General features: G+C 39.3%; 1 protein-coding gene across 1 annotated transcript; it reads left to right on the top strand.

The window, feature by feature from the left end:
• Positions 1–264: 264 nt before the first annotated feature.
• On the top strand, positions 265–8,993 carry cox11 (cytochrome c oxidase assembly homolog 11 (yeast); the record flags this gene model as incomplete). Its single annotated transcript, XM_079576801.1, has 5 exons — positions 265–375; positions 3,725–3,925; positions 6,310–6,465; positions 8,002–8,127; positions 8,761–8,993. The coding sequence occupies 5 exons, from the start codon at positions 265–267 to the stop codon at positions 8,953–8,955; spliced, it is 789 nt and encodes a 262-aa protein (XP_079432927.1). The 3' UTR covers positions 8,956–8,993.
• Positions 8,994–11,134: the final 2,141 nt, after the last annotated feature.

Genomic DNA, 11,134 nt, shown 5'->3' on the forward strand with positions numbered 1-11,134 from the left:
TTGAAAACATCACACATTTAAGGCTTTTATTTTGAAAACATCACAGATTTAATGCTTTTATTTTGAAAACATCGCACATTTAAGGCTTTTATTTTGAAAACATTGCACATTTAAGGCTTTTATTTTGAAAACTGTACAAATTTAAGGCTTTTATATTGAAAACATCGCAAATTTAAGGCTTGTTCATCTTCTGCAGTGTTGTGTGTTTGTGCGTTTGCAGTGTTTGTGTGTTTGTGCGCTGGTGGGCGGAGCCTCGTTTTGGTCATGTTTCCCGTCAGCGCGGCCGCGGTGCTGCGAGCGCTGCGCCTCACGTCCTTGTCTGTGGCTCGACCTCTACAGACGAACCTCAGCCCGGCCAGGACTCTGCACTGCACGGTACCACAACTCTGACACAACACTACACACTAACACAACACAACTCTGACACAACACTACACACTCACACAACAAACTCTGACACAACACCACAAACGGCGACAAAACGACAACCTCCTGCTCGGGCACCACAAAAAACTCCTCCGACACCAGGATGTAGCGTCGGGTTGGGCCATGTTTACAGTGAACCATCGTCCATTTCTCATTATAAGCATTTTTAAAGACATTTACATGGACTATATAGAAGCTGCATATTATTTATGTTTCGATACCGGTACTAAAATATTTGTCGCCTAGAACCAGAAAACTGAAGAATAATGTTTATTTATTGTTTTTCCTTCCATTCATTTTGTTTGCATTCATAGGTTTTTATTTTTTTTCCCACATTTTCCCATTTTCCCCCCAATTGTTTTCTAAATTATTCATTTATTTTTTATTTTTGCCCAAATTCTTCTTTCAATTTTTATTTTTATTCAACTTGTGTTTCACTTTTTTTTCTTTGAAATGTTGATGACGGCATCAAAACTTAAATACAAAGGCTTTTATTTTGAAAACTTCACAAATTTAAGGCTTTTATTTTGAAAACTTCACAAATTTAAGGCTTTTATTTTGAAAACTTTACAAATTTAAGGCTTTTATTTTGAAAACTTTACAAATTTAAGGCTTTTATTTTGAAAACTTTACATATTTAAGGCTTTTATTTTGAAAACTTTACAAATTTAAGGCTTTTATTTTGAAAACTTTACAAATTTAAGGCTTTTATTTTGAAAACTTTACAAATTTAAGGCTTTTATTTTGAAAACTTTACATATTTAAGGCTTTTATTTTGAAATCTTTACAAATTTAAAGCTTTTATTTTGAAAAAATCACAAATTTAAGGCTTTTATTTTGAAACCTTTACAAATTTAAGGCTTTTATTTTGAAAACTTTACAGATTTAAGGCTTTTATTTTGAAAACATCACAAATTTAAAGCTTTTATTTTGAAAACTTTACAAATTTAAGGCTTTTATTTTGAAAACGCCACAAATTTAAAGCTTTTATTTTGAAAACGTCACAAATTTAAGGCTTTTATTTTGAAACCTTTACAAATTTAAGGCTTTTATTTTGAAAACTTTACAGATTTAAGGCTTTTATTTTGAAAACATCACAAATTTAAGGCTTTTATTTTGAAAACTTTACAAATTTAAGGCTTTTATTTTGAAAACTTTACAAATTTAAACCTTTTATTTTGAAAACGTCACAAATTTAAGGCTTTTATTTTGAAAACATCACAAATTTAAAGCTTTTATTTTGAAAACATCGCAAATTTAAGGCTTTTATTTTGAAAACATCACAAATTTAAAGATTTTATTTTGAAAATGTCACAAATTTAAGGCTTTTATTTTAAGGCTCATGTTTATCTCAGTGAATTCAGCTAAAGTTAGCGTTACTATTGTTTCCTCTGTTCACCTGCAGCGTCTCTTAATGACTGACTCTGTGTCCTTGTTCCTGTAGCGTCTCTTAATGACCCGCCCTCTCCGTCGTTGTTCCTGTAGCGTCTCTTAATGACCCGCCCTCTCCGTCCTTGTTCCTGTAGCGTCTCTTAATGACCCGCCCTCTCCGTCCTTGTTCCTGTATCGTCTCTTAATGACCCGCCCTCTCTCTGTCCTTGTTCCTGTATCGTCTCTTAATGACCCGCCCTCTCCGTCCTTGTTCCTGTATCGTCTCTTAATGACCCGCCCTCTCCGTCCTTGTTCCTGTAGCGTCTCTTTATGACCCGCCCTCTCCGTCCTTGTTCCTGTATCGTCTCTTAATGACCCGCCCTCTCTGTCCTTGTTCTTGTATCGTCTCTTAATGACCCGCCCTCTCCGTCCTTGTTCCTGTATCGTCTCTTAATGACCCGCCCTCTCCGTCCTTGTTCCTGTATCGTCTCTTAATGACCCGCCCTCTCCCTCCTTGTTCCTGTATCGTCTCTTAATGACCCGCCCTCTCCCTCGTTGTTCCTGTAGCGTCTCTTAATGACCCGCCCTCTCTCCGTCCTTGTTCCTGTAGCGTCTCTTAATGACCCGCCCTCTCCCTCGTTGTTCCTGTAGCGTCTCTTAATGACCCGCCCTCTCTCTGTCCTTGTTCCTGTATCGTCTCTTAATGACCCGCCCTCTCCGTCCTTGTTCTTGTATCGTCTCTTAATGACCCGCCCTCTCCGTCCTTGTTCCTGTATTGTCTCTTAATGACCCGCCCTCTCCGTCCTTGTTCCTGTAGCGTCTCTTAATGACCCGCCCTCTCTCTGTCCTTGTTCCTGTATCGTCTCTTAATGACCCGCCCTCTCCGTCCTTGTTCCTGTATTGTCTCTTAATGACCCGCCCTCTCCCTCGTTGTTCCTGTATCGTCTCTTAATGACCCGCCCTCTCCGTCCTTGTTCCTGTAGCGTCTCTTAATGACCCGCCCTCTCCCTCGTTGTTCCTGTAGCGTCTCTTAATGACCCGCCCTCTCTCTGTCCTTGTTCCTGTATCGTCTCTTAATGACCCGCCCTCTCCGTCCTTGTTCTTGTATCGTCTCTTAATGACCCGCCCTCTCCGTCCTTGTTCCTGTATTGTCTCTTAATGACCCGCCCTCTCCGTCCTTGTTCCTGTAGCGTCTCTTAATGACCCGCCCTCTCTCTGTCCTTGTTCCTGTATTGTCTCTTAATGACCCGCCCTCTCCGTCCTTGTTCCTGTAGCGTCTCTTAATGACCCGCCCTCTCCGTCCTTGTTCTTGTATCGTCTCTTAATGACCCGCCCTCTCCCTCGTTGTTCTTGTATCGTCTCTTAATGACCCGCCCTCTCCGTCCTTGTTCCTGTAGCGTCTCTTAATGACCCGCCCTCTCCGTCCTTGTTCCTGTCGCGTCTCTTAATGACCCGCCCTCTCCGTCCTTGTTCCTGTATCGTCTCTTAATGACCCGCCCTCTCCGTCCTTGTTCCTGTAGCGTCTCTTAATGACCCGCCCTCTCCGTCCTTGTTCCTGTATCGTCTCTTAATGACCCGCCCTCTCTGTCCTTGTTCCTGTAGCGTCTCTTAATGACCCGCCCTCTCCGTCCTTGTTCCTGTATCGTCTCTTAATGACCCGCCCTCTCCGTCCTTGTTCCTGTAGCGTCTCTTAATGACCCGCCCTCTCCGTCCTTGTTCCTGTAGCGTCTCTTAATGACCCGCCCTCTCCGTCCTTGTTCCTGTATCGTCTCTTAATGACCCGCCCTCTCCGTCCTTGTTCCTGTATCGTCTCTTAATGACCCGCCCTCTCCGTCCTTGTTCCTGTAGCGTCTCTTAATGACCCGCCCTCTCCGTCCTTGTTCCTGTAGCGTCTCTTAATGACCCGCCCTCTCCGTCCTTGTTCCAGGCGAGCGTTGTTCCCGGGTCGTTCCTGCGTCACCGTCTCCCGTCACAGCTCCAGCTCAGGACAAAGAAAAGCCGCGCTCGATCCGAGGAGGCTCAGAGGAAGAAACGGAACAAGACGGCCCTGACGTACATCGCGGCGGCCGGAGTGGGAATGATCGGGCTGTCCTACGCCGCCGTGCCGCTTTACCGCCTCTACTGCCAGGTCTGAGTGCTGTACTAAAAAAAAGAATAAAAAAGGAAACTTCGAAAACTTCACACATTCAAGGCTTTTATTTTTAAAAACAGTGCAAATTTAAGGCTTTTATTTTGAAAACATCGCACATTTAAGGCTTTTATTTTGAAAACATTGCAAATTTAAGGCTTTTATTTTGAATAAATCGCAAATTTAAGGCTTTTATTTTGAAAACGTCACAAATTTAAGGCTTTTATTTTGAAAACTTCACACATTTAAGGCTTTTATTTTGAAAACGTCACACATTTAAGGCTTTTATTTTGAAAACGTCACAAACTTAAGGCTTTTATTTTGAAAACTTCACACATTTAAGGCTTTTATTTTGAAAACATCGCAAATTTAAGGCTTTTATTTTGAAAACTTCACACATTTAAGGCTTTTATTTTAAAAACATTGCAAATTTAAGGCTTTTATTTTGAAAACTTCACACATTTAAGGCTTTTATTTTAAAAACATTGCAAATTTAAGGCTTTTATTTTGAAAACAATGCAAATTTAAGGCTTTTATTTTGAAAACGTCACAAATTTAAGGCTTTTATTTTGAAAACGTCATAAATTTAAGGCTTTTATTTTGAAAACGTCACAAATTTAAGGCTTTTATTTTGAAAACTTCACACATTTAAGGCTTTTATTTTGAAAACGTCACACATTTAAAGCTTTTATTTTGAAAACGTCACAAATTTAAGGCTTTTATTTTGAAAACGTCTCACATTTAAGGCTTTTATTTTGAAAACATCACACATTTAAGGCTTTTATTTGGAAAACTTCACAAATTTAAGGCTTTTATTTTGAAAACGTCACACATTTAAGGCTTTTATTTTAAAAAACATCACAAATTTAAGGCTTTTATTTTGAAAACATCACAAATTTAAGGCTTTTATTTTGAAAACATCGCACATTTAAGGCTTTTATTTTGAAAACATTGCAAATTTAAGGCTTTTATTTTGAATAAATCGCAAATTTAAGGCTTTTATTTTGAAAACGTCACAAATTTAAGGCTTTTATTTTGAAAACTTCACACATTTAAGGCTTTTATTTTGAAAACGTCACACATTTAAGGCTTTTATTTTGAAAACGTCACAAACTTAAGGCTTTTATTTTGAAAACTTCACACATTTAAGGCTTTTATTTTGAAAACATCGCAAATTTAAGGCTTTTATTTTGAAAACTTCACACATTTAAGGCTTTTATTTTAAAAACATTGCAAATTTAAGGCTTTTATTTTGAAAACTTCACACATTCAAGGCTTTTATTTTTAAAAACATCGCAAATTTAAGGCTTTTATTTTGAAAACGTCACAAATTTAAGGCTTTTATTTTTCAAAACGCCACAAATTTAAGGCTTTTATTTTTAAAACGTCACAAATTTAAGGCTTTTATTTTGAAAACTTTACAAATTTAAGGCTTTTATTTTGAAAACGTCACAAATTTAAGAATTTAATTTTTAAAAACATCGAAAATTTAAGGCTTTTATTTTGAAAACTTAACACATTTAAGGCTTTTATTTTGAAAACATTGCAAATTTAAGGCTTTTACTTTGAAAACTTCAAAAATTTAAGAATTTTATTTTTAAAAACATCGAAAATTTAAGGCTTTTATTTTGAAAACTTCACACATTTAAGGCTTTTATTTTGAAAACATTGCAAATTTAAGGCTTTTATTTTGAAAACATTGCAAATTTAAGGCTTTTATTTTGAAAACGTCACAAATTTAAGGCTTTTATTTTGAAAACGTCACAAATTTAAGGCTTTTAGTTTGAAAACGTCACAAATTTAAGGCTTTTATTTTGAAAACGTCACAAATTTAAGGCTTTTATTTTGAAAACTTCACACATTTAAGAATTTTATTTTTAAAACATCGAAAATTTAAGGCTTTTATTTTGAAAACTTCACACATTTAAGGCTTTTATTTTGAAAACATTGCAAATTTAAGGCTTTTATTTTGAAAACATCACACATTTAAGGCTTTTATTTTGAAAACGTTGCAAATTCAAGGCTTTTATTTTGAAAACGTCACACATTTAAGGCTTTTATTTTGAAAACGTCACAAATTTAAGACTTATTTTAAAAACATCGAAAATTTAAGACTTTTATTTTAAAAAACGTCACAAATTTAAGGCTTTTATTTTGAAAACGTCACAAGTTTAAGACTTTTATTTTGAAAACGTCACAAATTTAAGGCTTTTATTTTGAAAACATTACACATTTAAGGCTTTTATTTTGAAAACATCAGCTAAAGTTATCGTTACTATTGTTTCCTCTGGTCACCTGCAGCGTCTCTTAATGACCCGCTCAATAAAATGGGAAATAAATTGTGGGAAATCTTTGAAATGAATGTGTTGATGTGTGTTTTCCAGGCCACGGGACTCGGGGGCCAGGCTGTGGCCGGACACGACTCGTCCCTGGTGGAAAACATGAGCCCCGTCAAAGAGCGAGTCCTGAAAGTCACTTTCAACGCAGACACGCACGCCAGCATCCAGTGGAACTTCCGCCCCCAGCAGAGCGAGATCTACGTGAGGAACACAGTCCACACTTTACAGACTCCGCACTTTACAGACTCCACTCCACACTTTACAGACTCCACACTTTACAGACTCCACACTTTACAGACTCCACACTTTACAGACTCCACACTTTACAGACTCCGCACTTTACAGACTCCACTCCACTCTTTACAGACTCCACTCCACTCTTTACAGGATCCACTCCACACTTTACAGACCCCACACTTTACAGACTCCACACTTTACAGACTCCACACTTTACAGACTCCGCACTTTACAGACTCCACTCCACTCTTTACAGGATCCACCCCACACTTTACAGACTCCACACTTTACAGACTCCACACTTTACAGACTCCACTCCACACTTTACAGACTCCACACTTTACAGACTCCACACTTTACAGACTCCGCACTTTACAGACTCGCACTTTACAGACTCCGCACTTTACAGACTCCGCACTTTACAGACTCCGCACTTTACAGACTCCGCACTTTACAGACTCCGCACTTTACAGACTCCGCACTTTACAGACTCCGCACTTTACAGACTCCGCACTTTACAGACTCCGCACTTTACAGACTCCGCACTTTACAGACTCCGCACTTTACAGACTCCACTCCACACTTTACAGACTCCACACTTTACAGACTCCACACTTTACAGACTCCACACTTTACAGACTCCACACTTTACAGACTCCACACTTTACAGACTCCACACTTTACAGACTCCACACTTTACAGACTCCACACTTTACAGACTCCACACTTTACAGACTCCACACTTTACAGACTCCACTCCACACTTTACAGACTCCACACTTTACAGACTCCACACTTTACAGACTCCACACTTTACAGACTCCACACTTTACAGACTCCGCACTTTACAGACTCCACTCCACTCTTTACAGACTCCACTCCACTCTTTACAGGATCCACTCCACACTTTACAGACCCCACACTTTACAGACTCCACACTTTACAGACTCCACACTTTACAGACTCCGCACTTTACAGACTCCACTCCACTCTTTACAGGATCCACCCCACACTTTACAGACTCCACACTTTACAGACTCCACACTTTACAGACTCCACTCCACACTTTACAGACTCCACACTTTACAGACTCCACACTTTACAGACTCCGCACTTTACAGACTCGCACTTTACAGACTCCGCACTTTACAGACTCCGCACTTTACAGACTCCGCACTTTACAGACTCCGCACTTTACAGACTCCGCACTTTACAGACTCCGCACTTTACAGACTCCGCACTTTACAGACTCCGCACTTTACAGACTCCACTCCACACTTTACAGACTCCGCACTTTACAGACTCCACACTTTACAGACTCCACACTTTACAGACTCCGCACTTTACAGACTCCACACTTTACAGACTCCACTCCACACTTTACTGCTAACTTTTCCACTAAGGTGTATGTTTTAAATGGCACAGGGGTCAAAGGTTAAAGGCGTGTGTTTTAAATGGCACAGGGGTTAAAGGTCAAAGGTTAAAGGCGTGTCTGTGCAGGTGGTTCCTGGAGAGACGGCGCTGGCGTTTTACCGAGCGAAGAATCCCACAAACAAACCCATCATCGGCATCTCCACCTACAACGTGGTTCCCTTCGAGGCCGGACAGTACTTCAACAAGATACAGGTACTTCAACAAGATCCAGGTACTTCTTATACTCTGATGGAAATACTTCAACAAGATCCAGGTACTTCAACAAGATCCAGGTACTTCTTATACTCTGATGGAAATACTTCAGTGAGATCCAGGTACTTCTTATACTCTGATGGAAATACTTCAACCAGATACAGGTACTTCAACAAGATCCAGGTACTTCAACCAGATCCAGGTACTTCAACAAGATCCAGGTACTTCAACAAGATCCAGGTACTTCAACAAGATACAGGTACTTCAACAAGATCCAGGTACTTCAACAAGATCCAGGTACTTCAACAAGATCCAGGTACTTCAACAAGATACAGGTACTTCAACAAGATACAGGTACTTCTTATACTCTGATGGAAATACTTCAACAAGATCCAGGTACTTCTTATACTCTGATGGAAATACTTCAGTGAGATCCAGGTGAGAACATGGATTCTTCTCGCCCTGGTCGGTGCTGTCTCGTTCCCTCCTTCACTTTCAGAGCTGATGTGTCTCATGTGTCTCGTGTGTCTCATGTTTGTCTCATGTTTGTCTCGTGTGTCTCATGTTTGTCTCATGTTTGTCTCGTGTGTCTCATATGTGTCTCGTTTGTGTCTCGTTTGTGTCTCCCTCCAGTGCTTCTGCTTCGAGGAGCAGCGTCTGAACCCTCACGAGGAGGTGGACATGCCCGTGTTCTTCTACATCGACCCCGAGTTCGACCTGGACCCGCGCATGGCCCGAGTCGACACCATCACCCTGTCCTACACGTTCTTCGAGGCCAAGGAGGGACAGACGCTGCCGCTGCCGGGGTACGCCCTCCAGCCGCACTGAGGCCCCACAGCGCCCCCTGCAGACCAGCCCACAGCGCCCCCTGGACACCAGCCCACAGCGCCCCTTAAAGGCCTTTCCATCATGTCATTCTGTCACTCCCTCATTAAAAACATGGCTGAAGTGTTGCCTTGGCACATTCACGTATTTCTGAGTAATCTGTAAAAACTCTGATGGCGGCCATTTTGAGTAATCTGTAAAAACTGTGATGGCGGCCATTTTAGGGATAGGTTTGCCTGAGTCCTCCTAGGAACGCCCCCACCTCCTGGAGACGCCTCCGAGCTTTGGTCACCAGCCGAGTAACCAACCACTGCTCCTCAGCAGAACCCCCTCCCCACTGATGCCACAGACAGCGTGTGGAGGGGGCGTGTCTAAAGGCTCAGAGGTTCGTGACCTCTTAACTCCCGCCTGAACCGAGAGGATCTTTTTCCTCACGTCAACACATCTTTTTTCCATCATTTTTTTTGTTGGGTTTTCAACTCACTTTTGTAACTTTTTTCTTCAATTTTTTTGGTTATTTTTTGTCACATTTTTTTCATTTTTCAATTTTTTGTCATTTTTTTGTCAAATTTTTATCAAATTTTTGTCATATTTTTTTTCATTTTTTCATTTTATTTTGTCATTTTTTCAATTTTTTTCATTTTTTTTCCACATTTTTTTCATTTTTTTGGTCATTTTTTGTCTTTTTTTGTCATATTTTTTTCAATTTTTTGTCTTTTTTTTCCCCATTTTTTTGTCAAATTTTTTTCATATTTTTTTTCATTTTATTTTTTCATTTTTTGTCATATTTTTTTTCAATTTTTTTCATTTTTTTTTTTTAAATTTTTTTCATTTTTTTTGGTCTTTTTTTGTCATATTTTTTTCAATTTTTTTCAATTTTTTTCAATTTTTTTCCAATTTGTTTTCAATTTTTTTTCAATTTTTTTTCAATTTTTGCCCCATTTTTGCAACAGACAGCGTGTGGAGGGGGCGTGTCTAAAGGCTCAGAGGTTCTTAAAGAGACAGAGGCCTATTTCAAGACATTCACTACAGCCATTTTGAGAGAGACATTTTATACAAGGCAGTTATTCTAATTTACTGCATTTACAGACCAACAGAAGGTTTGTCATCATTGTAGTGTGATATAGACTGGTGCTATGGGACTGAAAAAAGCAGAATACCTCCTCTTTAAACTGGTGTGAATCTAAATGTCCTGTAAACGTTTAAGGCCTTAAACTCGGCTGAGCTTTTTTGGGTGAAATTTTACCTGATTTTTTCCTCAAAGGTTTTGCGTCGTGTCCGTTTGTTTCCTCTGTGCAGATCTGGAGAAAAGATTGACTCAAAAACACTAAATCAGCTCCAAAAGAAGCTTCAATGGAACTGATTTTGTGGAATTATCACAAACACTGACCTTTGGCTCGTTCATCAGTTCACTGTTTTTTTTCTGAGGCTGAATTTGTAAAAATGTTGATTTTTTTCGTTCTGGGAGGAATGTGAGACGAACTCCGCTGTATGATAATGAATAAAGTGAAATATTTATGAGAAACTGTTTTCGTCCCCGTCTTTGGTCTCTTCCATTCATTCTCAAAGGTAAATATAGATGCAGTACACGGTTTGGCCACCAGCGTCAAATTGGGGGCGCTGTTTCTCTCCTTTCACAAAGTTAAGGAAACACTGTTGTGGTGTCTTGGTATTTATCAATCACAGAGCTTTGTAGCATCAACTTTCACAGTTTTCCAACTGTTATTGCAAAGGTTGTTACGTCAACAACAGCACATGTTAAAAAGTGACTTATAAAAAAACTGATGCTGAACTGACATTTGAAAATAATCTAATGTGGTATTTTCTTTGAGTGAATGAATGAGGTTAAGTTACTGTAGGAGATGTAGATGCAGGTTTTTGCTTTTGCACTAATTGCTACAATGGTTGATTTTGTTTTACTAAAATTAGGCTTTTGCCGTAGTTAACATTTGTTTTAATATAGCATGTTATTTGCGTAGATAGAAACAAATGCAAATGTGGGCTCTCGAAAACATTAACAGTAAATAAAGTAACTTTATAATTTGCAGTCATGTGTGTTTTTCGTGCTTGACATGGCCGTGTTTGACCCACGACTCAGAAGCACTTTTTAACCTCTTAACTCCCGCCTGAACCGAGAGCGTTTTCTCCAGTTCAGCTTTACCCAAATCCTGTAGGCCAGTGT

The sequence above is a fragment of the Gobius niger genome (assembly GCF_951799975.1).
Source record: "Gobius niger genome assembly, chromosome: 19".
Taxonomy (NCBI): Eukaryota; Metazoa; Chordata; class Actinopteri; order Gobiiformes; family Gobiidae; genus Gobius; species Gobius niger.